This window comes from Leptodactylus fuscus, chromosome 7, assembly GCF_031893055.1.
Source record: "Leptodactylus fuscus isolate aLepFus1 chromosome 7, aLepFus1.hap2, whole genome shotgun sequence".
In the NCBI taxonomy this organism is placed as follows: Eukaryota; Metazoa; Chordata; class Amphibia; order Anura; family Leptodactylidae; genus Leptodactylus; species Leptodactylus fuscus.
In genome coordinates this window covers 50,090,906-50,118,835 of record NC_134271.1, presented here as the reverse complement: position 1 = coordinate 50,118,835, position 27,930 = coordinate 50,090,906, and the positions used below count along the sequence as shown (strand labels likewise).

Sequence of the window (27,930 nt, the reverse complement as noted above, 5' to 3'; positions counted from 1 at the left end):
AGAGAGGAGCATCGGGGGAACGATGGAAGGTGAGTGATAGAAGGTGAGTGTAAGTGTTTGTTTTGTATTAAATATTAAGGTGGAACATAATGAAGGGGGCCCATGAAACTGGGGGGCAAATGAAGGGGAGGGGGGGAACGGCATGACACTGGGGAAGATGAAGGGGGTGGGGAGAGAACGGCATGAAACTGGGGACAGAGATGGAGGGGGCCCAATGAAACTGGGGGGCAAATGAAGGGGAGGGGGGAACGGCATGACACTGGGGCAGAGACGGGGGACATTAAACTGTGGGCAGATGAAGGGGGAGAACGTGATGAAACTGGGGACAGAGATGGAGGGGGGGACATGAAACTGGGGGCAGAGGAAGGGTGTATATGAAACTGGGGGAGAGATGGAGGGGGGGCATATAATGTACGGATGACTGTAGGAGGATTATACTGTGTGGGAGCACATGATAAATGAATGAGAATGGGTGGAATCAACATAGAAGTGTGTGGAGCCAAATTTGCCGCGGCGCGCAGAGCGCGCCGCACATTTTACTCCCCCACCTCCTTTACAAGGGGGCCCACTGAGGCTCTGTCGCCCAAGGGCCCATAAAAACCTGGAGCCGGCCCTGGGTCAGCATGTCCCGATTTCAACTCATCGGCGTCCTACAACTGAATACATAGGCGTTTAAAGCAGGAGCTGTCACAGCTCAGCTCCTGTTTTAACGCTGAGCTCCGGCATTTGTAGTCGCGATGTGATGACGTCACATCACGCCTACAATATGTGTATGAGGGAGAGAGCTGCGGGGGAACGAGGAAAGGTGAGCGTGTGTGTGTGAGAACAGCATGACACTGGGGCAGATGGAGGGGGAGAGAACAGCATGACACTGGGGCAGATGAAGGGGGGAGAATGGCATGACACTGGGGCAGATGAAGGGGAGGAAAACAGCATGACACTGGGGCAAATGAAGGGGGGGGGAGAATGGCATGACCCTGGGGCAGATGAAGGGGGGAGAACGGCATGACACTGGGGCAAATGAAGGGGAAGAGAACAGCATGACACTGGGGCAGATGAAGGGGGGAGAACGCCATGACACTGGGGCAGATGGAGGGGGAGAACAGCATGACACTGGGGTGGATGGAGGGGGGAGAACAGCATGACACTGGGGCAGATGAAGGGGCGAGAACGGCATGACACTGGGGCAAATGAAGGGGGAGAGAACGGCATGACACTGGGGCAAATGAAGGGGGGAGAACGGCATGACACTGAGGCAGATGAAGGGGGGAGAATGGCATGATACTGGGGCAGATGAAGGGGGGGATGGCATGACACTGGGGCAGATGAAGGGGGGAGAATGGCATGACATTGGGGCAGATGAAGGGGGGAGAACGGCATGACACTGGGGCAGAGACGGGGGGTGGGGACATGAAACTGTGGGCAGATAAAGGGGTAGAATGGCATTAAACTGGGGACATAGATAGAGGGGGGGACATGAAACTAGGGGTAGATGAAGGGTGTATATGAAAATGGGGGAGAGATGGAGGGGGGACATATAATTTACGGGTGACTGTAGGAGGATTATACTGTGTGGGAGCACATGAAAAATGAATGAGAATGGGCGGAGTCAACATAAAAGTGGGCTGGGCCTAATTTGCTGCGGCACGCTGCGCGTAGGGCCCGCCAAAGTCAATTGCCCAGGGCCCCGCAAACCCTGGATCCGCCACTGTTCATATACACCCTTCATCTGCCCCCAGTTTCATGTCCCCCCTCCATCTCTGCCCCCAGTTTCATGTCCCCTCCATCTCTGTCTCCAGATTCATGTCCCCCATCTCTGCCCCCAGATTCATGTCCCCTCCATATCTGCCCCCAGATTCATGTCCCCACATCTTTGCCCCCAGATTCATGTCCCCCCATCTCTGCCCCCAGATTCATGTCCCCTCCATCTCTCCCCCCAGATTCATGTCTCCACATCTCTGCCCCCAGATTCAAGTCCTCTCCATTTCTGCCCCCAGATTCATGTCCCCTCCATCTCTGCCCCCAGATTCATGTCTCCACATCTCTGCCCCCAGATTCATGTCCCCATATCTCTGCCCCCCAGATTCATGTCCCCACATCTCTGCTCCCAGTGTCATGCCGTCCTCTCCTTCATCTGCCCCCAGTTTAACGTTCCACCTCAGTGTACACATTACACTTACCTTCTCCTCGTTCCCCCGCTGCTCTCTGCGCGCATCTCTCTCTCTCTCACACACAGTTGTAGACGCGATGTGACATCATCACATCGCGTCTACACAGCCAGTAGGCGCCGTCATGCGGCTAAAGCAAGGAGCTGAACTGTGTCAGCTCCTTGCTTTAGCCGCGTATGTGTTCAACTCAGATCTGCGTCCTCTGGACGCAGATCTGAGTTGAAATCAGGACATACCTCCCTCCAACTGGGACCACGGGACACGTCACCCAAATCGTGAATGTCTCGCGGAAATCGGGGCGGTTGGGAGGTATGACAGTGTATATAAGCAGAAGTGACCTGTGACCAGTTTGGCTGATTCTGTAGTTTTTAGCCTCTTTAGACCCGTTCATCACACCATAGATAACTTGCAAATATATAGCACCATGCACAGGGTTATTCAATGGAGGGCGCTAATGGACAGGTTTAGGCACATACCCCTCTATCAGTAGTCATTTTGGAACTGACCATCAGGGAAGCTGACTGTATTCCACATGTGGACAACTACAATGCTAAGCTTATTACAGTATATTAGTAAATTACTCAGTGATGTTTCCAGTATATTTGTTACAGTTAGGCTAAAATGGCTAACATATTTTACACATTTGTGTTCAAACCCTGTATTTTTGCTCCAATTTTCCATTATCCAATTGGTTACAGGATATTTACTGGTCATGTACCTGGCACTACCTGGAATATCTATAGTACTGGCAAATTATAATGTGAACTGGATCTTAAAGAACTTTTCCTACAATAACCACTTATTCCCTATCCACAGGGTGGTTACAAGTATCTGATCACTACGGGAAGTCTCACCACTGGGGGTTCATTTTTATTTTTTTTGGGGCTACTCTGTTCACCATGTGTTTTAAATAACCTGACACCCTAATTCTATTGTTTGGTACGATTACATCTATACCAAAGACCTCTAGCTTTTGTATATTTTTTTAACTTTTGTACAATAAAAAACATTTTTTAAATAAAATATTTTTTGTATCGTCGCATCACCAGAGAAATAACATCTTTATTTCCTAGCATAGCTGCAGGTGCGCTTGTTGTGGTGGAACAAGTCACATAATAGAACAGATTTGAGGCCCATGTGGGGGTGGGGGGGCTTAGTTCAGACGGGGGGGGGGGGGGGGGGCGGTAGAGCGAATTTTGGCACTCTCCGGCCAAAATCTGCTTGCCACGACTGTCACGGCTTCTGACAGTCGAGGCTTTTCCCTCCGGAGTAGGCTGAAGTGAATGGGCCAACTCTGGAGGTTGCTGCCACTAGACGGACGCCGTGGCTCACCGAGCCGCGGAATCCGCCTGAAGAAAGGGCAGCTCGCTTCTTTTTTCCGTTAGCGGCAACATGCCGCTAGCGGAAAAAAGAACGCTAGCGGTCTCCATGGACCACCATTGTGAGGGGGTGGATTATGATGTGGATTCCACGCAATAATCCACCCCCTCTGTGCCCATGTGATCGGGCCCTTATAGGGAGTCTGTCACCAGGGTGTATCATATTAAACCAGCAACACAGTTAGATAGATCCGGCTTACCTGAATGTAATGTTTTGCCATGAAAGTTTTTGCCTCCATCGCTAAGATGTTCAGTTGTTTTACAATATATAATTGACCAAACTGGAGCATCGAGGGCGGCTCTGTTGTTCCAAACTGCTGCACCCCACATTGCTCTAATGCCATACCTCCCAACCGTCCTGATTTTCGCGGGACATTCACGATTTCGGTGACGTGTCGGCCTGCACTCCGGCTACTGGCTGTGTAGACGCAATGTGATGATGTCACATCGCGTCTACATCTGTGTGCGAGAGAGAGGCGCGGAGAGAGCGGCGGGGGAGTGAGGAGTAGGTAAGTGTAATGTGTACACTGAGGTGGAACGTGAGACTGGGGGCAGATGAAGGAGAGGACGGCATGACACTGGAGGCAGATGAAGGAGAGGACGGCATGACACATGAGATGAGGGGACATGAATCTGGGGCAGAGATGTGGAGACATGAATCTGGGGGCAGAGATGGAGAGGACATGAATCTGGGGCCAGAGATGGAGGGGACATGAATCTGGGGGCAGAGATGAAGGGGACATGAATCTGGGGGCAGAGATGGAGGGACATGAATCTGGGGGAAGAGATGGGGGGGGACAAGAAACTGGAAGCAGAGATGGGGGAAAGGAAACAGAGGGCAGAGATGGGGGACATGAATCTGGGGGCAGAGATGGGGGACATGAATCTGGGGGCCGAGATGGGGGACATGAATCTGGGGACAGAGATGGAGGGACATGAAACTGGGGGAAGAGATGGGGGACATGAATCTGGAGACAGAGATAGAGGGGACATGAAACTGGGGGCAGAGATGGAGGGGGGACATGAAACTGGGGGCAGATGAAGGGTGTATATGAAACTGGGGGCAGATGAAGGGTGTATATGAAACTGGGGGAGAGATAGGGGGGGACATGTAATTTACGGGTGACTGTAGGAGGATTATACTGTGTGCGGGCACATGAAAAATTAATGAGAATGGTCGGAGTCAACACAAAAGTGGGCGGGGCGAAATTTGCCACAGTGTGCTACGCATGCCGCACATTTTGTCCCTCTTTTGGTTCTTCAAAAGTTGGGAGGCATGCTTGTAATGTCATGGTACTGCTCGTCCCATTCCCTCTAATAGTCCTTGCAGACCGAGATGGTATGGACATTTGCATATAAGGTAAAGAGTTTCCTCCCCCTTCATTCTATTTTACCAGAGCCAGCACACAGGGGGTCTATTAATGCGCCATCTTGTGGATGTTTTTGTGAACTACACCTGCCTATACTTGCCATTGTAATTTGAGTTGTCAGTGTAAAGGAATGTCCATTATGATCAGGTGACCTTCAGGACCAATCAAGTTCCCTTGACTGGCCTGGAGGAGGAGGAGGAGGAGTTACAGCCCCCTCTAGGGGGGTTGGGGACCTTTTGTCTTGTCCTTTGTGTGAAGACAGCTGTAGAGCAGCACATGGAGAGCTGAAAATGGAAGCCAAGTCTGAGAGCACTTCCAACAGAGATGGCTTTTCCTCTGTATTCAAGATTCTCCTCAGAGAGTGTTTTCCTCTGAAGCTCCAAGCACTAAAGCTTACGGACCTGCTTATCCATACATCTGGGAACCTTACACGTATCTCTCTATTCAAGTAAGTCTTTGGGACAAATCTATATTTAAGAAGCTCATAGCTAGTCTGGCAGAATTTGAGGGTTTTCCTGCTGCTGACAAATTCTATTTGCTCTCCTACATATGTGTACCCAGTTTGTTGAGGACTAACCCCCTGGATACAGGCCATCTTTACAAGTATATACAAGTTTAACTACCCAAACAACTACTAATTAAACTATCCAAAGCATTTCTGCTCCAAACTCTATCACCTGCTCAATTGGACACTACCTACAAAGATCGCTGTATTGTATGTGAAGAATTACTCCATATGTACATTTGTATTACCTTGTCCTGCTAGTAAAAGAGCAACGGCTACCCCCGAGACCTGGTTGTCTGTTGTCATTGTCAGATATCACGTGGGGGTGGGTAGTCGGGGACATCAAAAAGGAGATTTTGTGCATATTTGGGACCCAGGGACCCCCTGAAAGCTGGCCACATCTGATATATTACCCGTGATACCAGCCCTGGCCCTCCTGAGTGTTACATGCTAATGCACCCCCACCTCTCTATGAGTGACAGGGATAGCTATGCTGAAATTTCACCTGGCCCTGTGTTCTCATGTTCACACTGGTGTATTAGATCCACCTTCAGTGCTCCAGACTGATCATTTACATATTGTGAGAAATATTAATATCTCATCAATGGAGACAGAGATTTACATAGGTCAGGCTCACCTGGATGTAATATGCTTCACCCTGGTGGCAGAGTGTAAACCTTAAAGGGGTATTCCCACCTCACATTCTCAGCAGTCTTCACTCTTGTAAAATCTTCTTTCTTCCTGGTTTCTTGCATCATTTGGTGGGCGGGGTTTCACAGGCAACCTGCTGTTTAGCTCCGCCCCCAAATTCGCATGTAGCTCCGCCCACCCACATTGGACTATGAAGTACAGGCAGCAGCAACTCCATTCTGTGTTACATACAGAGACTGCCTGATTCTGCCATAATGAACACAATTGTATTAGCTAGCCTGATAACTGGGAGAACAGAAGAAATGAAAGCAGCTCCTCTATCTGAGTGCAGGACCTAGGTCACATGGTGTAGACACAGGAATAGCTAGATACACAGGCTCGCTCCCTGCACTTAGCCCCTCCTCCCTCCCCCCTGTGAGCAGCAGATACATCATTTGACTCATGAGCAGCTAGGTCAGGGCTGTGGCCACAAAAAATTGAATAAAGTAAGATAGTGAACAAACAAAGCAGTTTTGCTGAAGCAGTGTATTTAGGAAAAGCCTTACATCCACATTAACAAGCAGTATAGATAGGATCCTTGTGATGGGACAACCCCTTTAAAGGTGCTGCAGTCTGTTTAAAGGAAACCTGTCAGGTCTATTTTAGACAATAAAACTGGCTTCAGTTATACCTTGTTCCATCTGATCCGATTCCCATATGTGAGTGCCACTATATGTTTTTAAGAGAATGAAATAAAAGTTTGTCAAGTTTTATCCACTGGTCGGTGAGTGCCCTGTTTTTTTCTGTTTTTTGCTGTTTAAAGGAAACCTGTCAGGTCTATTTTGGACAATAAAACCAACTACAGGTCCTTATGGACTAGTATCTATATTGTAACCCTGGCTATATTTAACCCCTTAGCGACCCTTGACGTAACTGTACGTCATGGGTCGCATGGGGATGTATGGAGCGAGCTCACACGCTGAGCTCGCTCCATACACGGCAGATGCCGGCTGTATCATACAGCCCGAGGCATCGTCTAATAGAAGTGCTGGGATTTTGCTATTCACTGCAATACTGTAGTATTGCAGTGAATAGTATGAGCGATCAGACCCCCTAGGTTTCAAGGTACCTAAGGGGTCTGATCATAAATGTAACAGAAGAAAAAAAATTTTTTTTAAAAGTATTAAAAAAATAAAAAAAATATAAAAGTTCAAATCACCCCCCTTTCCCTAGATTAGCTATAAAAGTAATTAAAGAACATTAAACATAAACATATTAGGTATCCCCACGCTCCAAAATGCCCGAACTATTAGAATATTAAAACATTTATCCCGTACTGCGAACGGCGTAGCGGCAAAAAAAATAAAAACAGCCAAAAAGCGTTTTTTTCAACACTTTGCCTCCTATAAAAAATTGAATAAAAAGTGATCAAACCATCAGATCTTTCCCCAAATGGTATCAAGAGAAACGTCATCTTGTCCCGCATAAAAAGACACCACAACCATCTCCATACATGGAAATATGAAAAAGTTACAGGTGTTAGAACATGATGACACAAAATTTTTTTTCTATTTTGCAAAGTTTATCATTTTTTTAAAAGTATCAAAACATTTCAAATACTATATAAATTTGGTATCACCGCGTTCATACTGACACGTAGAACACAGGTAACATGTCATTTGTACCAAACAGTGAATGCTGTAAAAATTAAACCCATAAGAAAATGGTGCAAATGCATTTTTTCTCCAATTGCACCTCATTCTGAATTTTTTTCCAGCTTCCCAGTACATTGCACAGCATATTGAATGGTGCCATTACAAAGTACAATTTGTCCCGCAAACAATAAGCCATCATGTGACTCTGTGAACTGAAAAATGAAAAAGTTATGGCTCTTGAAATGTGAGGAGGGAAAAACGAAAATGCGAAACCAAAAAATGGCCTGGTCCTTAAGGGGTTAAATATTCAGATAAATTATTTTATAAATTGATATTGTTACATTTGTTACATAGATGTTGTGTAACCACTCCCTGATGCCAAATGTCAGAGGTGAAAGGTTTGTGTAGTAATCCTATAAAATGTAATTATAAGGTACAGTCCCTGACAAAAGTTCTGTCGCTTATCCATGTTGTGGAATCAAAAGCTTATAACCTGGCTTTAAATTCATCTATTGGTTTAAGAAATGACTCATATGAAAGCTGAAACCCTCCCAAATGTTTTTTTTTGTTAAGAAAATAAATTGGTTTCACTGATGAAATATTGATCATTTAATGAACACAGAAATGTCAGATTTTGGCAAGACAAACTCTATGCAGAGTTTGATTCATAGATGTCTATATCTGATGTTGCAGAAAATCCACTTCACAGGCCTCTCCCCAGATAACAGAAGACAATAGCGTACAATTGTGTTAGTTATTGTGCTGTATTGTAGCGCTCTATAGAGATTGTCATTATACACATCAATCAATGTCCCCAATAGGACTCATAATATAATGTCCTTATCTCACACACATCTACAATAGGGTAAGTTTTCTAGGAATATCAGTATGTTATGGAGTGTAGAAGAAACCCAGAGGAAACTCATGTAAAGACCAGGAGAACAGACAAACTCTATGCAGATGTTGTACTTGGTTGGATTCAGATCCAGAACTCTTTATATTTAATGAAATATTTTATCTGTTTACTACTCCAAGGATGGAGATGACGATGAAGATTCTGAGGACGGGGTAAGAGCCTTTTAAAGCATAGACTGTAATACATACATGTGACCCACAGCCCAGAAGATCTCTGAGTCTACAATTCTGCAGATTCTTCTTATTCTGTGATTCCACATGTTACTGACTGATCGCATCCAGATCCTGACACATAACATGTCATTCCATTACACCAGCACCACAGATCCTCTATAGAGCGGAATCTTCTCACCATTTTTTTTTTTTTTTTTTTTTAAATGTAGATTGTGAGCCCCACATAGAGCTCACAATGTACATTTTTCCCTATCAGTATGTCTTTGGAATATGGGATGGAAATCCATGCAAACACGGGGAGAACATACAAACTCCTTGCAGATGGTTTTCTGCCTTTGGCGGGATTTGAACACCAGGACTCCAGCGCTTTCTCACCATTTCTTATAGATTCACTAGATTACTACACATGGTAATAATATTACATAACACGGAAACCTAACCACTTCCTGATCTATTGCAGAGGATCTACATGAAACTGGATGACGGCAAGAGGATCCCAGAGGAGGAGGATGTAAGTGATGTCAACGCATAGTCATATTATATGACGAAGATGCATATCTTATCCTTACATTCATCTGAAATAAAAGGATTTATATTCATTTGTGACTTCATCTTATTTATAGGAACCAGCGATGGAAACATCTGAAGAGTCTTCAGAGATAGTTAAAGGGGTTGTCCAGGAATTGGAACAACCCATATGGAGGCCAGAGGAGGTGTAACCTAACAATACCCATTCTCCCTATGCCCAGCGCTATCCACCGCCTGTGTCTGTTGAGTCTTGTGCTGGTACCTGGATGCTGTAAGTCCTTCGTCCCATGTGACTGCTGAGACCAATCAGTGGCTTCGGTGGCTGCTGGAAAGGAACTGACATCACTCACACCATCACCATCACTTACCAGCAACTGCTGAGGCTACTAATTGATCTCAGTGGTCATGTGGGACGCAGGACTTACAGCATCCAGGTACCAGCAAAGACTGAACAGACGCAGGCAGCGGGTGACAGTGTGCCAGGGATAGGCGAGTGTGCTTTGCTTTTTTATTTGCCCTGGCCTTCACAGGAGTTGGTCCAATTCCTAGACAACCCCTTTAAGATAACAGTAAATAACTAAATATAAGTATAAAATATATAGATTAGAATTAATGAGATTATATATTAGATAAAATATATACTATAGAAATAAGATTAGTTTAAGTGTAATAATACAATATAGAATAAAAATAAAAACAATCAAAACAAGGAAAAAAAATAGGTGTATGATAAGTAAGATCATACCACACACATCATACCATATATAGCTACACAGTCGTACATATACCATATATACTCACACATATACATTATCCTAGCACATATACATTATTATAGCATGTATACTCACACATATACATTATTATAACATATATAGTCACACATATACATTACTATAGCATATATACTCACACATATACATTATTATAGCATATATACTCACACATATACAATATTATAGCATATATACTCACACATATACATTACTATAGCATATATACTCACACATAAATTATTATAGCATATACAGTCCTATGAAAAAGTTTGGGCACCCCTATTAATCTTAATCATTTTTAGTTCTAAATATTTTGGTGTTTATAACAGCCATTTCAGTTTGATATATCTAATAACTGATGGACACAGTAATATTTCAGGATTGAAATGAGGTTTATTGTACTAACAGAAAATGTGCAATATGCATTAAACCAAAATTTGACCGGTGCAAAAGTATGGGCACCCTTATCATTTTATTGATTTGAATTCCCCTAACTACTTTTTACTGACTTACTGAAGCACAAAATTGGTTTTGTAACCTCAGTGAGCTTTGAACTTTCAATCCTGAAATATTACTGTGTCCATCAGTTATTAGATATATCAAACTGAAATGGCTGTTGCAAACACCAAAATATTTAGAACAAAAAATGATTAAGATTAATAGGGGTGCCCAAACTTTTTCATAGGACTGTATACTCACACATAACTGTATACAAACATACAGTACTCACACAGTATACAAGATGCAAACTATAAGCAAATGTACACATATATACATATTAAATATTATATTTTACCAAAAAAATACCCACTCACATTTGTCTGGAGTGAAGCTGTTCAATCGCTGTAGACTTCTTTTCTTTTTCCTGTCCCCACACACTACGATCAGACACTGTGTAACACTCAGGAGGGCCAGGGCTGGTATCACGGGTAATATATCAGATGTGGCCAGCTTTCAGGGGGTCCCTGGGTCCCAAATGTGCACAAAATCTCCTTTTTGATGTCCCCGACTACCCACCCCCACGTGATATCTGATAATGACAACAGACAACCAGGTTTCAGGGGTAGCCGTTGCTCTTTTACTAGCAGGACAAGGTAATACAAATGTACATATGGAGTAATTCTTCACATACAATACAGCGATCTTTGTAGGTAGTGTCCAATTGAGCAGGTGATAGAGTTTGGAGCAGGAATGCTTTGGATAGTTTAATTAGTAGTTGCTTGGGTAGTTAAACTTGTATATACTTGTAAAGATGGCCTGTATCCAGGGGGTTAGTCCTCAACAAACTGGGTACATGTATGTAGAAGAGCGAATACAATTTGTCAGGAGCGGGAGACCCTCAATTCTGCCAGACTAGCTATGGGCTTCTTAAATATAGATTTGTCCCAAAGACTTACTTGAATAGAGAGATACTTGTGATGTTCCCAGATGTATGGATAAGCAGGTCCGTAGCTTAGTGCTTGTAGGCTTGGAGCTTCAGAGGAAAACACTCTCTGAGGAGAATCTTGAGTACAGAGGAAAAGCCATCTCTGTTGGAAGTGCTCTGAGGCTTAGCTGCCGTTTTCATCTCATGTGCTGCTCTACAGCTGTCTTCACACAAAGGGCTCAGACAAAAGGTCCCCAACCCCCCCCAGAAGGGGCTGTAACTCCTCCTCCTCCAGACCAGTCAAGGGAGCTTGATAGGTCCTGAAGGTCACCTGATTATACTGGACACCCCTTTACACTGGCAACTCAAATTACAAGGGCAAAGTATAGGCAGGTGTAGTTCACAAAAACATCCACAAGATGGCGCATTAATAGACCCCTATGTGTGCTGGCTCTGGTAAAATAGAGAAGGAATGAAAGGGGAGGAAACGCTTTACCTTATATGCAAATGTCCATACCATCTCGGTCTGCAAGGACTATTAAAGGGAATGGGACAAGCAGTACTGGGACATTACAACTGCTGTGAGGGGGAAGGGGAAGTTCGGGCTGCACGGACAGGATGTTATACACTGGTAGGAGTAACTGCTGATCTATAGTGTCCGGAGGGTTAAGAAGCTACACACACACACCCCTAACGCCAGCCCTGGTTGTCTTCAAGCCATCTCTCTCTTCCCCGCCGAAAACACTAAGCCAGCCCAGGACAAGTCGCATACATCTTTTATTTTTTTTATTTTTTTTAAGCGGCCTGTCCTGGACTGGCTTAGGTTACTCAAAATGCTGCCCCCTGGCATAACGCTGCCTGAGGCTATTGCCTCCCTTACCTCATTAGAGGTGTGGTGCTGGACACCACGCAGAAAACACACGGACCCCATTATAGTCTAAGGGGTCCAAGTGGTTTCGTTAGGTAACCGTTTTTTTTAATGCTTTCAGTATTTCGTGCGGGGGTCCCCAAGCGGACTTCCTGAACAGTATACCGAACGCAGATGTCAACCAGGCTTTAGAGAGAGGTAACTTTCATAGTGTATTTTTAGCAGGAAAATCAGTCACTGAAAAAAATTTGTCTTTACAGGGGGCCTTCTCGAAGGTGTGGGCTTCTGAAGAGGTTTCCCTGTACTGATAATCTATGTTAAAGGGGCTTTCCACAAATTTAAGAAATTAGCGAGGAGTCCAGGGAAGGTAAAACTTAGTAAAAAAAAAAGTCATACTCACCTATTCCCCAACACTCCAGTGTCCACCATAGCTACCTGGTCCAGTGATGCCAGGTCTTTGCCTGCAGAAGTCATGTGTCACACCTGAATGCTGAGGCCAATCAGCGGCCACAGGAAAGGAATCAATGACGTCACTCACTCCGAGTCTTGAAATTTTTGGACATCCCCTTTAAGGATAGGTCATTAATACGTAAAACCTCTTCAGTTTGTGTCATAATTGAAAGTACCTTAATGTGATGTACAAATGCACAATGGCTGTCAGTTGTACTGTAGCATTCAGCTGATGCCCTGCTGCAATGCCAGTGTCTGCGATAAGTCTGATCTGTGTTTTTAACCATTTAGATGTTCAGTCAATAGAATTCGCAGCACTTAAGGGGTTCAACAGTTGAAAGGTAACAAAGTTTGCCTAGAGGTAACATGTTGTTATTTATGCTATATGGCAAACAATGAAGAATTTTAAATCATAAAAGCAGGAAGATTTCTCCAGAAAGCGTTATTAAAATTTTGTCAAGTCTTAGGCACTCCAGAAAAGTGTCATTGAAAAATATGATTTATTCCGCAAAAAGACAAACCATTAAACAGCTACACTTTCAGAAAAATAAACTTTACACTTTTTGAGAATGTAATCATGAAAAATGGAAGAAAAATATCTGCATATGACTACGTCCTTCAATGATGCAGTACTGCAGTACTAAACCCAACCACTAGAGTTTGTAGCAGAGTGAGCAGCGCAGCTTCCTATCTCTCCTACTGACTGATGGTTTTGCCACTTTCTCAAGTTTTCTGCACTGAAACCACAGCAAGAATGAAAATGCAACATTTTTTCCGACACTTGGGAAAAGAAACCCAAGAAGTTGCATAACTGAAATCAATGTGACTCTTATGTAGCCATTTTAGACACAATTTTCAGCATAGAAGACACACCAAACTCTGTGGCAAAACACTGCAGTAGGGCTAATTAATCAAGAACAGTATTATAAGCCAGTCTTGATGGACCCTGCAACAGTGGAGTATTCACCAGATCCATGATGAGATGCAGGCACATCCTCCACCAGGCCATGTGCCTCTGCCGAAATCTACACCAGATCATAGCCCCAGTAGCCAATCTGCAATGGTGTAGTGTGACTGGGCAGCTCCAGCCAGGTGGACACCATATTGCTACTGTCCCCCAGGGCTAACAGCAGGTCTCATCTGGTCTCCAAAGGTGAATGGCAGGGCAACGAGCCAATGGTTCTCTAAACTGCAGTCTTCATCTATATCCTGTCCTCAGAAAATGGGTGAGGTGTAAAAAGGAGTATGCAGGACCTATAGGTGCAGCAGCAATGCTTGTCAGCAAATGATCTGCAGGACACTATAGAGAACATGTATACCTCCATGGCCATCTTGTATCCATGCTAGAGGTGTCCCAACATGGTACTAGAGTCTCCTTTCAATTGTACAGTTTTCCTTCATAAACTTATCTTTTCGTTCTAATATTGTAATTGCTTGCATATATCATCATTGCATTCGCAGATATAATGTTTCATTAATCCCAACAGCTCCTCCTTAGATAAAAATTGATATCAGTTTATTAGGACCACTACTAAAGATACCAATATTTTGATAGGTAAAATCTTCATAGATGGCTTTAATACCATGATAATTCTGATATCATAGTATGTTATGTATGACCACTTTCTGCCATATACATTGTACAATATGTATTTTTCTAAACGTTTTTTTATGTTCGGTTGTTTGCGCCTCCATATGAATTTTTTTCCATCGCTCAGATAGTTGCTATATCATGCAACAGACAACACAACTCAAGCTTATTAAATAGCCCAAACCAGCACCACGATAACTACAATGATAGTCACAATTAATAGATAGAGGATGAGAATGAACCGGTCCAAGACAAAAGCTACTAAATTCCATTCTGACTTTGCAGCCTCCTCTTTCTTGGAGACAATAAGATGTCGACGGACCATAAGCAGTTCCAATAATAATCTCTTGAGTAGTTTAATCTCTGGACTATCCTTGGAGTCTTTTGATAGTTGTCTGTTAGTCTCGGTCTCTGATTCATGAAGTGCTGGAGATTCCTCCACAGCTAGAGACATAGGAATATGTATTAGATCAGAAAAGTATGTATCCTGAATCACCTGGTCCTACAGGCTCCGCTCCTGGATCAGCAGTGCTGGGGGATATTTTGGGATGGCCATATATTCCAATGTATTTCAGTATCATGCTGTTCATTCCAATGAATGAGTGTACGTTTACTAACAGGCTCATGGAAGAAAGTATCCCAAGCAGGGGAGTAACCTTGTTAAGGCAAACAACCGAAGAGTAGGGGTTGTCTTAATGCACCAACCACTTTAATATACTATAATTCTATTTTGTTAAATCATATAAGGCATTGTTCACTTCTGGCTTTTGTTTTTTAAGACATAGCACTATACTGGCTCCTTCTTACCAGGAAATTAGAAGTTCACAAAGAACCTCAATGACCTACAATAAGATCTGTCCATCATTTTGACAAGAAGAACAGTGTTACATGTAGAGCCATTCTTCCTATTGGGGACTATGTACGTGCCTTAGACACAAATATGAACAGAGCTGCGTATGAAGTACACAATGGAGTGAACTATTTTATAGACACTATAAATGAGAACAGATACACATCCATACCTTTGTTCTTCACTGCCAATGTCATTGAATCTGAAAATTCATCTTGTACTGAAATTCGAAGCACATATGCCAGTCGCTTCAGTACCCAAATCTTCAACCATTTAGGTACCTCCGGTTTTACAGCAGACAGGTATAGCATATAGGATATAAAGATTGAATCTATGATGCTAACAATCATTATCAGCAGACATACCATACAGAAGACACCTGAATGTAGACATCACAAAGTAAAATAACAAAAAACATAACAGAAGAATATTTTTTAAGAAAAACATTGCTGATTATACAAGGATTTATACCTTATATAAATAAATAACTGATGTTTTCGAAAATAAAAATATCCCTAAAGCTTCATTCACACAGCTAACAGCTATATGGAGGTACGTGAAGTCCCTAAGGTCCTCTCATGGTAACCATAATCTGCTGCCTGCTCATGGTGTCATATTGTTCATATATTCTAGTAATGCTTCTAGTGGAGAATATCTAGGTAATATGTGATCTGAGTGAACATGGCGAGAGATAAGAGACAGGGCCACACCAACCCACTTCAAGAGACTTCAGATCAATGTCATACTGTATCATGCTTGTATAAAACCATACTATAGCTATGTGGATGAGGCCTGAATGCTCTTTTTTTTCACAAGAGTCGAATGTCTGCTATCCTGGTTGGGTCTTCTACCAGAGCTATGAGAGCACATTTCACCCCCAAGTTGGTAACATAGACACAAAGATCCTGACTGGCATAAAATAAAACCCTGCACAGTTGCGACAGCACAGTAAGAGCAGAATATGCTATATAAATTGCATGTAAGAACAAGAGTACTGACCAATACATATCACATGATTACTTCTATATGATGAAATTTGATTAGGCAATTCTTTTGTTTTTTAGGATTAAAGAGGACCTTTCATCAGATCGGGCACAGACAGTTCCATATACTGCTGGAAAGCCGACAGTGCGCTGAATTCAGTGCACTGTTGGCTTTCCCGATCTGTGCCCCGGGTAAAGCGCTATCAGTCAGCGTAGCGCTTTACAGTCAGAAGGGCATTTATGACAGTCAGTCAGGAACGTCCTTCTCCACAGCAGCGCCTATCGCACTGTGTGGTGTGAGCAGGGAGGAACGCCCCCTTCCTCTGCTTACAGTGCTCGTCCATAGACGAGTATTATCAGGAGGGGAGGGGGCGTTCCTCCCTCCTCCACCGTACAGCGCGATAGGCTGCTGTGAAGAAGGATGTTCCTGACTGACTGTCATAAACGCCCTTCTGACTGTAAAGCACTACAGTACCGGGACCGATAGCACTTTACCTGGGGCACAGATCGGGAAAGCCGATAGTGTGCTGAATTCAGCGCACTGTCAGCTTTCCAGCAGTTTATAGAACTGCCTGTGCCCAATCTGATGAAAGGTCCTCTTTAAAGCTATAGCTATAGAAATGGCTGGGCAGTGATTTGTTGATATAGTATTTTAGCACTTCTACAGTCTCATAAGCATTAATACACATACCTAATATTGGTGGATTGTCAGTGTTGGGCAGAAAATCATTTAAAATCAACAAAAGTACAGAAAATCCAAGCACAACCGTTATCTTAAATCCCAGGCGCTCGCCAGCTTCCATAGGGATGAACATACTCGCTACATCTACTATCACAAGCAGACAGGCCGGAATAATGAGATTAATGACATATAAAACAGGAGCTCTCTTTATCAGAACCTGTGAATAAAAGAAAAAAATGGATTAAAATACATTTGATTTCTTAAAGGGATTCTCCATTTTATTATTATAAGAAAAAATTAAGAAATATAACCAAGCATATTCCCTGAATTCTATGCGGTTTTCTTTACAAATTTTCCCAAAATTTTCAGGGCCACCCACAAACCATTATTATTCTCTGGGGTCTTTTTAGAGGCCCAGGGAAGGGAATTAAACATAAAAAAACTCCTCTGGTCATAGAGACGTAATGAATGACATCAAATGTCACTGAGGCCTGTGATTGGGGCTCAACGGTCACGTTGGCGACTTAACACAAAATTATGCTGACATAATGTCACGTGGTTTATGTTGCCATAATTTTGCATCATGACGCTGACGTGACCGCTGGGGCCTGTGATTGGCTTGTGGATAATGTTCGACATCTCTAAGACCAGAAGGTCAGAAAACTGGCACTGAAGCCCACGAAAGGTAAGTAACTGTTTATTATGTTTAATCACCACCTCTGAAGCTCTCTTATTATACTCTGGGATCTGAAGTATAATAGCAGTTTTGTTTAAGACCTTAACGAAACAGCAAAGGTCACTAGGCAGCACTGAGAGAATTTGTTAGGCGAACCTCATGAGATTTGACGTACAATGTTTGCCCAACAAATACTCTTATTGCCGCCCGGTCACATTCACTCTAAAGGTATAGAGCAGAGGCTGCCGGGTGGACCCCCTTGCTTCATGTATCATCTTAAAGAGGACCTTTCATCAGATTGGGCACAGGCAGTTCCATATACTGCTGGAAAGCCGACAGTGCACTGAATTCAGCGCACTATTGGCTTTCCCGATCTGTGCCCCAGGTAAAGTGCTATCGGTCCCGGTACCATAGCGCTTTACAGTCAGAAGGGCGTTTCTGACAGTCTGTCAGGAACGTCCTTCTGCCCAGCAGCGCCTACAGTGCTGTACTGTGTGAGCGGACAGGAACGCCCCCTTCCTCTGCTCACAGTGCTCGTTCATAGATGTGTACTATCAGGAGGGGAGGGGGCGTTCCTCCCCGCTCCACAGTACAGCGCGATAGGCGCTGCTGTGGAAAAGGACATTCCTGAATGACTGTCAGGAACGCCCTTCTGACTGTAAAGCGCTACGGTACCGGAACCGATAGCACTTTACCCGGGGCACAGATCGGGATCACTGAATTCAGCGCACTGTCGGCTTTCCAGCAGTCTATAGAACTGCCTGTCCCCAATCTGATGAAAGGTCCTCTTTAACTATTCAGCTGAGCAGGCTCCCTTCCTTCCATAGGCAGCTTCCATAGGCCCCCTTCCTTCCACCCTGTGCAGCTGAAACTGCCCCTGATTTTTTCTGCTGTATGTCGGCAGGGTTGTAGAAACCCCATTCTTATGCATGGTATGTGGACTTTCTTAGGATTTGCCACAAATTTTGTCAAAAATGATATGACATACCACTGCAATACACTGGGACGAGTTTACCTGATAAATTACTTTACTCCATTGCTCTTCATACTTGGAAATATTTAGTTGAATAATGTTGATTTGTTTGAGACTCCATTCTGATTTTGCAAATTCTTCCATAGAAAGTAATGTAACCTGCTCAGCAGTGGAGGATGGAGTCAACAGAATATCAGACACTGGTGGAAGATTATACAACATTATTATTTTATATCACAACATTGGTAGCAAACACTGTATATGATAGCAAAGAGGTTAAAAAGGACCTTTTGCTGCCAACACCAACTCCAACTCTATGTTTCTTTAGTTCCTACCTACCATTCTCAAACAGTCCTGTTAGGGTTGGTTCACACTAGCGCTCGTATTCCATCCGGAAGGAGTCCACATAGACAACCCCGGGACAGAATATAATCTCAATTGGAAGCGATGTGCTGTCAAAGCACACGGACCCCATAGACTATAATGGGCTCCGTGTGCTTGTCGCGCACTGCCCGCACGAATGATTCCTGCTTGCACACACAGATAGGAAAGAGGAGTGCTGTTGGGAACGTCCTGTGCCGACTGGAAGCTAATTAGCATATGAATAAAAACGGGCTCTTTCAAAAACCACTGAGGCGATTTACATCCCAAAGTTAGGTGTGGACAGGGGCGGATCCAGGGCCGGGCGAGCCAGGCAACCGCCCGGGGACCCGCGCTTAGCGGGGCCCCGCAGCGCGGCCGGGACCTAACAAAATGGTCCCGGTCGGCATGTCCCGATTCCAACTGAGCTCAGCATTAAAGCAGGAGCTGACAGCTCCTGCTTTAAACGCCTATGTATTCAGCGCATCAGCGGTAGGACGCCGATGCGCTGAATACATAGGCGTTTAAAGCAGGAGCTTTCACAGCTCAGCTCCTGCTTTAACGCTGAGCTCCGGCATTTGTAGCCGCGATGTGATTGACACAGTGGTTCATGAAATCTATGTATTGTTCCTGCCCACACATGCTGCTCTGTATATTGATGGCAGCGCCGCACCTCTCATGAGGCGACCTGAAGCGACCGCTTCAGGCGGCGCTATGCTGGGGCCCTGGGGGGGCGGCGGCATTTTTGCTGTCCTGGACTGGCTTAGCGTCACCATCTCGGCAGCCCGGCACGGAAAGCGAGCAGTGGATTGGGTAGGCTCTGTGGACGCAACACTGCTCCAGCGGCCGCCGCTCACGCTTAACAGAGAGCAGGTCCTCTCCCTGCCTGCTCTCTGTCTGCTAACGCCACCGGCTCCGCCCCGCCCATCCGCTTGGCTCCATACCCTCTGCTCCGCCCCCTCCTCCCGGGGAGGAGGGGCCACTTTCTGACGTCTGCCTCAGGCGGCACAAAGCCTAGGTTCACCCCTGATTGATGGTGGTGTGTAACTTTCCTTACATGGATATTTACACACATGGTGATATCAAGCAGGTGATATCAAGCACGGGACAGCTTTCCAGGAGAAATAATGATGGATAGGAAATCTCAACTGAGACTGTACTCAAGCCATCAGTTGCTGAAACTCAGTGGATTCTATTAAGTGTCACAGCAGTAACAGTACCACCAGTAACTTGGACATGTGAGTTAAAGTTGCAATTGACTTTGGCGGGGCCCTACTTACTGGGGGTCTTGCACTTCTAACCTGTACTTCCCAACTGTTGAAGACCAGAAAGAGGGAATAAAAAGTGCTGCGCGCGCCGCAACAAGTTAGGCCCCGCCCACTTTTATGTTGACTCCACCCATTCAATTTTCATGTGATTCCACACAGTATAATCCTCCTACAGTCACCCGTAAATTATATCTCCCCCCCATTTCCATATACACCCTTCATCTACCTCTTGTTTCATGTCCCCCCTCTATCTCTGTCCCCAGTTTCATGCCATTCTCCCCCTTTATCTGCCCACAGTTTCATTTCCCCCCCGTCTCTGCTCCAGTGTCATGCCATCCCCCCCTTCATCTGCCCCAGTGTCATGCCGTTCTCCCCCCTTCATTTGCCCCAGTGTCATGCCGTTCTCCCCCCTTTATCTGCCCGTGTCATGCCATTCTCCCCCCCTCATCTGCCCCAGTGTCATGCTGTTCTCTCCCCCTTCATTTGCCCCAGTGTCATGCTGTTCTCCCCCTCTTCATCTGCCCCAGTGTCATGCCATTCTCCCCCTTTCATCTGCCCCAGTGTCATGCTGTTCTCTCCCACTCTATCTGTCCCAGTGCAATGCCTTTCTCCCCCCTTCATCTGCCCCAGTGTCATGCTGTTCTCCCCCCTAAATCTGCCCCAGTGTCATGCCGTTCTCCCCCCTCCATCTGCCCCAGTGTCATGCTGTTCTCTCCCCCTCCATCTGCCCCAGTGTCATGCCGTTCTCCCCCCTCCATCTGCCCCAGTGTCATGCTGTTCTCCCCCCCTTCATCTGCCCCAGTGTCATGCCGTTCTCCCCCCTCCATCTGCCCCAGTGTCATGCTGTTCTCTCCCCCTCTTCATCTGCCCCAGTGTCATGCCGTTCTCCCCCCTTCATCTTCCCCAGTGTCATGCCGTTCTCCCCCTCCATCTGCGCCAGTGTCATGCTGTTCTCCCCCCCTCCATCTGCCCCAGTGCCATGCCGTTCTCCCCCCTCCATCTGCCCCAGTATCATGCCGTTCTCACACTCACACACACACTCACCATTCTTCGTTCCCTCGCAGCTCTCTCCTCTCTCATACACATATTGTAGCCGCGATGTGATGACGTCATCACATCGCGGCTACAAATGCCGGAGGCCCGGAGCTCAGCGTTAAAGCAGGAGCTGAGCTGTGACAGCTCCAGCTTTAAACGCCTATGCATTCAGCTCATCGGCGTCCTACCGCCGATGAGCCGAATACATAGGCGTTTAAAGCAGGAGCTGTCAGATTCTGCTTTAACGCTGAGCTCAGTTGGAATCGGGACATGCCGACCGGGACCATTTTGTTAGGTCCCGGACACGCCGCGGGGCCCCGCTAAGCGCGGGGCCCCGGACGGTTGCCCGGCTCGCCCTGGATCCGCCCCTGGTAAAAGCAATGTAAATACTCTTTGGATCTATTACTAATACTACATATATATACTGCATATAAATATATATATATATATATATATATATATATATATATATATATATACTGTATATATATGTAATACTCTCTATGATCTATTGTAAAACAGGCATTTTAGTTAGTCTGAGATGAATCGCCGTTTATTCGGTTTCGCTAAAAAATGAACAATTTGGAATATTCAGGTTGGTTTACCCATCACTGATTAGTACTGCTTGCAAGGCATCATGGGGGAGTCCATTTGATCCTTACGGTCATCTGATTCTTTTTCTCTATTTTCTCCATACCTTCACATGGAATTGCCATTTTACCCGATTTGTGCATATTGAACTGCAAAATGTTCAGACTTGGTTTGGTTCAAACTAGAGATGAGTGAGTATATTCGATGGAATACCTCCCCTGCATAGTTATTGGTGTAAAAAAGCGCCAGGGAAGGTGGGAGGGGCATCAAATTTTTACTACGTTTACCGCGTGGTATTCAACCGATTACACCAATAACTATGCAGGGGAGGTATTCAATCGAATACTACTTGCTCATCTCTAGTTCAAACCCATTATGGAAAGTTATAGACAAAATTCTGTATTTGGGGAGGGGGGTTATGTTAACAATGCTTTTTTTTTTTTTTATAGCAGACCATGTGATCCTCCTCCTCTATGTCCTTCTTCTTCATTTTGCACATTGTAGTGGCCATTTTGAAAGTTCATATGAGACAAATTGCAAAGTTTTGGTTTTTGTAAAAAAAAAAAACTAAACTTTTGAAAATTTTGGGTTGAAACCAGTTTACTACAAACTAGTTACTAAATATGTGTAACCACTCTTCATATACTAACCATTCCAGTTCTTTTGTTTATTTACCTGTACTCATACTCATGCCAAATGTCAGGTTGCACTTCTGTGTGTCAAAAGGGAACTTATAAAGGTCAAGAGGACATGTGGTCATCACTTTCAGTGTTTTAGTCCTCCTTATGGTGCCATTGTAAAATAGCTGCATATAGAGCACATCTAGAGAATCATCCTCTGTTCTGTTAAAAATTTAAAAAAAAATAAAGATGAATTTCAATATTGGTAATCTATTCTTAGGCTAGGTCCTGAGTATTTGATCATGGGGGTCAGAATACTGACATTTGCACTGGTGAGCACTGAAACCTATTCATTGTTCATATTGCCACTGTGGGACTATTAAAGGATTATTTTATCTTATCTTATCTTATCTTACATAAACTGAGTGCTCAATACACATACATATTATAGTGGCTGTGCTGGGTATTGCAGCTTTGTTCCATTCACTTCTAAAAGAAGATTGGAGCGGGTACCAAGATTAAGAGCCACCAATGTAATACTGAAGTTGTAAGTTTGGTCTGTCCTAAGGATAGGTCATTAATATTAAAAGCCCTATTATTGCATCAAGGTATGGTGTCAGTGGTTTCCCCGAAGATTGCCTGAAGTAGTGGAAGCAGCGATCCCAGGTCAAGAAGGATATGCACGTATTGGACAACTGAAACCTTATTAGGAAACTGCACAACGCAACCACTTTTTGAGCCAAAAGTGACCTTTTTCAAGTGCGCAAACTGAAAAAAAAATTATATATAAAACAATCATTTTAAAACAAATCAACAATAAGAACAAATGCATAAAATGAAATAATAAAAAGTAGTAGGCTGATATGCCACCACAGTAGAGACAAGCCAATATGATATGAGATTGTACCCATGCATCAAGAAATAAAATGAAATATATATTGGTATAATACATGGTTACATGCAATTCACTGTAGACACATACTGTATAATCTCAGCTTGGAACCAAACAATGCTCATAACACCATTGTAGCCACTCGCCAAACAGCAAGTGGAAAAGATGCCATAGACAAATGGTGAACGCTTGCAGAACAACCGTTATGGACAAGATGTTGAGGTGGACCAACCGTCTCACACAGATGAACATAAGGCTTCATGTATGCATGGAATTCTTATAGTAGTGTGGAGCGTGTCTGCTGTAGGCAGAGATACTCCCGCTAACCACTGCCCACCAGGCCCCTTGCGAGACCAGTGTGCGGGTCAAGCTGGCAAGAGGCCTTATGTTCATTTCATTCTAGCTCACGCTGGGTTCTCACCAGCGTCTGGACTCCGTTATCAGGTTTCCAACTTCTGCATACAGAAGACGGAAACCTTTCATGCCGAGTCCGGCCGTGAGCGCCGGTGAGTGTTTTGAGCTCTCCGCGGCTAAACCGTTTTTTAAAGACCGGACACAGAGTCCTGCATGTCCGACTTAAAAAAAAATGTATTATGTTATTTTATGCATTTGTTCTTATTATTGATTTGTTTGGAAATGATTGTTCTATATATATATATATATTTTACATGTATGCCCTCCTTGACCTGAGACCACCGCTTCCACTATTCTTTGATGTAGCTGTCTGATCCCGTTTCCCCTGATAATCGGTGTTTATGGAGTGTGCTGCCTCCTCTGCCTGTTAAACAAACGTCATATCTAGTTATGAACATTTCACAACCACAACAGGTGAGAAGCCATTTGGTCTTTTGGTACATTTTTGGATTTCTAATGTGATCTTTTATCAATACTACACTGTAAGGTTGCTCAGTGTCTGTCTTTTGAATTTACAGCGTGGACACAGTAGCCTGGCTAGCTCAGTTGGTAGAGAATGAGACTCTTAATCTCAGGGTTGTGGATTCAAGCCCGACATTGGACAACTTTAAGGGGCAACGCAGTGGCTCAGTGGTTAGCACTGCAGCCTTGCATCGCTGGAGTCCTGGGTTCAAATCCTGCCAAGGGCAACATCTGCAAGGAGTTTGTATGTTCTCCCCATGTTTACGTGGATTTCCTCCAATACTGATAGAGAACAAAATGTACATTATGGGCTCACAATCTACATTAAAAAAATACAGCATGGACAACTACAGACTGTGGAGGCTTCCCACAGATTCAGGCAGAATATGGAGTGTTTTATCCATCACTACATCAAGAGCAGGGGTTCCTCTGAAGCAGACCTAATTTTTGTGAATCCTATTGTTCTAACAAGTTCTAATGGCTCTCAAGCTAAGCCTATGCCTCACATACTGTACTTATGTATGTTCACTTGATTATAACAAAAAATATACCCTGCGGCAGTAACTTACATTTCAGATATGTTGATGTCAGGGAACCAGACTGAGCCCTCTGGTATAAGGACACTCTTTATACCACAAAACTTCTCCGGATCCCAAGATAACAATTGATTTTCCCAGATCTATTTAAAGAAAATACAGTCAGACATTTCTAGAGTAATAAATGGCCAAAAATAGAACGTTCAGTTTATCAAAAAAGCGGACATGTAAATAGACCCACAGATATGCATTGGTTTTAGTGCAGCCATGTGATAGCTGTTACAAAAAATACTTATCACATGGACTTTTTTGAGATCGTATAGACCAAGCCTAAAATCCTTCTCCCATGTAGAGCCTGAAAGCCGAGTGAACCAGTGACAGGCACAAAGGCAACTGGAAGCAACCTCTCAGAATGTGGAAGACAGAGTGATGCCAGTCCCAAAAATAGCAGGATAGCAGCCATCTTATATAATGTTCTTGTACATTTTATCAACCATACAGCTACATTAATATCCTCCTTATGAGCCAGAGTAGAACAACCTGTTCAGTGTGAAATACTGGAGCCTTGTCTTCAATGTTAGATGAAATGCTATCAGATCGCTTTTATCTGAACATCAGCCATACAACTTGTCACTTCATTTCTGGAGGCTATTTACTTAGTAAAGACACGTACCACTAACAGACATCTTACCATTTCAAGATCCATCAAAGTTGTCATAATTTGCAGCTTTTCATCCTGCAAAACATTTGTCAAAAAAGGACAAAGGGCAGTTCGGTTGGTTTTCTAATAGCAGGTTACAATTATGAAGAAGCCAGATGTTAACAAACTAGTAAGATCTACATGGTCTACAATGGACTTTCTTGACCTTAAATGTGTCACACTTTTGTAGAGTCTATTTATTCTAAGACTTGATATAAAACTTATTTAACATAATAATAGTTACTGAAAAAAAATAGGGCACTGTTCTCCTAATTACATCCTGGGGAATAGATTTGCATATTTTTTACCCAGAATCCCTAGCGGAGCAGGAATGACTTGTAAGTCTCCATACTGCCTATGTAGGCACACACTCTCCCTGATATGTACGATTGTCCCCTGACCCTGGTCTATAGTCACTCACTCTGCCAAATCAGTATCCCTACGCTATGCTGAGGATGGCTCAATAGGCCGAAACAGCGCTGTCCATAGCTGGGAATCTGTTCCTTTTGGAATAGAAATACTAATTTGGCAATTAAATCCACATCCTGATTAAATAGACTTTATAACTGAGTCATGCATGATGTTAAGGATGCTGCCCTCTAGAGGGCAGCACACAGAGTGCACTGTTCTCCTAATTACATCCTGGAGAATAGATTTGCATATTTTTTACCCAGAATCCCAGGAATGACTTGTAAGTGTGTGTACTGCCTATGTAGCACACACTCTCCCTGATGTGTACAATTATCCCCTGACCCTCATCTTAAACTCATCAATCATGATTGGGGTAAGCATCAATAGTGTAGATAGGAATACATTATAGCTTAATATAGTACAACCCCAATTCCAAAAAAGTTGGGATGCTGAGTAAAATGTAAAGAAAACAAGAATACAATGGTTTGGAAATTTCATATAATAATATTATATTTCACAACAGAATATAGAATAACATACCAGCAGTGAAAGTTCCACTATAAATTTAGAAACTGATGGCAACACACCTTGACAACTAGGCTACACAATGGTAGACGTGGCCCTTTCCCAACTTTTCAGAGATGTGTTACTGCTATCAATTTCTAAATGAATGAATTGCCTTAAATGAAATGGAAAAATGTGTCTGATATACAGTATGTTCTATTGTGAATATAATATGATTATATGAAATTAGCAGATCATTTTGGGGTTTTTTACATTTTACTCAGTCTCACAACTTTTTGGAGTCGGGGATATATTTCTAACATTTGCACATTTTGATTGTATTACTGCTAAGACGCACAGCGTTTTCTGATATACTGTAATGGCTAAATAGATATAGATGAAACATAGCAACATAGAAGCAACATAGGTGAAGTTTAGGTAAAGTTCATAAATGTAATGAAATAGCATTACAACGGATCTTATTATATATGTCGTACCATATCCAGGACTCCCCTGAAGGTCATATCCACTGATACAATTGTAGGTTCACGCCAGTTTTTAACAGGTCTGATATTCATAAGGCGAGGAGACTGCTCCAAAACACCAATGCTGTCTGTCACATTGTAATATCCACATGTGTCTTGGGCATCTGTCAAAGCTGTTTGAAGAGCAAGACATAATAATAGCATCAGATACTACAAGCTGCACACCCCATTAGCTACAATCTGTAACCGGAAGGGTTTGTTAACCTTTTCTCACCTCCAACTCCAGTTGTTGGCATCACAGCGCAGTTGGAATTGATTCTCTAGTCCCCACGGTTTCGAGCAGTGCCATTAGTTTTGGCACCTGATATACTAAATAAACTTCTTCTTTCAAATGGGAAGTGTCAAGAAGGAGCAAGCTAGGGGGCATGACTCAGACACTGCTCGCCTCGGATAGGACACTGTCAAATCAGAATCCCACCCCATTGCCTTGTCATCCCTGAGACCACCCAATTCACAGTAAGCAGCCTTAGATATTTCGCTCAGAAATGGTGGGGGCTAAAGAAAAAATGCCAATAGTGCCAGAATCATTGGAGTGGCATATACTAACCTCATTGTGCTCACTGCTATACATCTAACATATAGCTGACACCCTGCCGTGGTTGGAGATCATTGCTATCACATGTTAACCTCTTAGATGCTGTAGTCAATCATGACCGCAATGTGTAAGGAGTGAAAAAAAGGAAAAATCTAAAGTAAATAAATAGCTAAAAATACGGAAATTCCCTATTATACTTTATAATGTAAAAAAAATTAAAATAAACAGATACACATTTGGTATTGCTGTATCTACTCGAAGAATGTCGTAAAAAAAGCCACAAGGAACTAATGAAAATACAACTCAGCCTGCAAAAACACAAGTTTTCATCCAGGTGCTTCAGCAGAAAAATAAAAATGTTACACTTGTCAGAAGATGGTAATGCAAAAACAACTTTTTTCCGAATTTTTTGTTTGGCGGATCAGCTGCTTAAAGCAGCAGAGTTGCCCTCCTAGCATGACTTCCACATCACAGACCATTGATAACATGGCCTGATCCCAGGTCAGTCCCATTCAAGT

At 43.6% G+C, this 27,930-nt stretch overlaps 1 protein-coding gene across 1 annotated transcript; it reads right to left on the bottom strand.

Annotated features, from left to right (window-relative positions):
- Nucleotides 1-14,477: 14,477 nt before the first annotated feature.
- LOC142214451 (5-hydroxytryptamine receptor 3A-like) lies at nucleotides 14,478-27,021 on the bottom strand. The gene is made up of 8 exons (XM_075283399.1): nucleotides 26,830-27,021; nucleotides 25,409-25,453; nucleotides 24,751-24,860; nucleotides 22,469-22,635; nucleotides 18,582-18,739; nucleotides 16,900-17,107; nucleotides 15,398-15,604; nucleotides 14,478-14,819 (listed from the first exon to the last, which is right to left on the bottom strand). Exons 1-8 carry the CDS (start codon nucleotides 27,019-27,021, stop codon nucleotides 14,545-14,547), a joined length of 1,362 nt encoding a protein of 453 aa, XP_075139500.1. The 3' UTR covers nucleotides 14,478-14,544.
- Nucleotides 27,022-27,930: the final 909 nt, after the last annotated feature.

Coding starts and splice junctions, on each gene's coding strand:
- LOC142214451 (XM_075283399.1), bottom strand. CDS start 27,021: ATGCTATTATTATGTCTTGCTCTTCAAACAGCTTTGACAGATGCCCAA. Junction 25,454..26,829: donor TCAGGGGAGTCCTGGATATG/GTACGACATATA, acceptor AATGTTTTGCAG/GATGAAAAGCTGCAAATTAT. Junction 18,740..22,468: donor TGGCATGAGTATGAGTACAG/GTAAATAAACAA, acceptor ATCTTCCACCAG/TGTCTGATATTCTGTTGACT.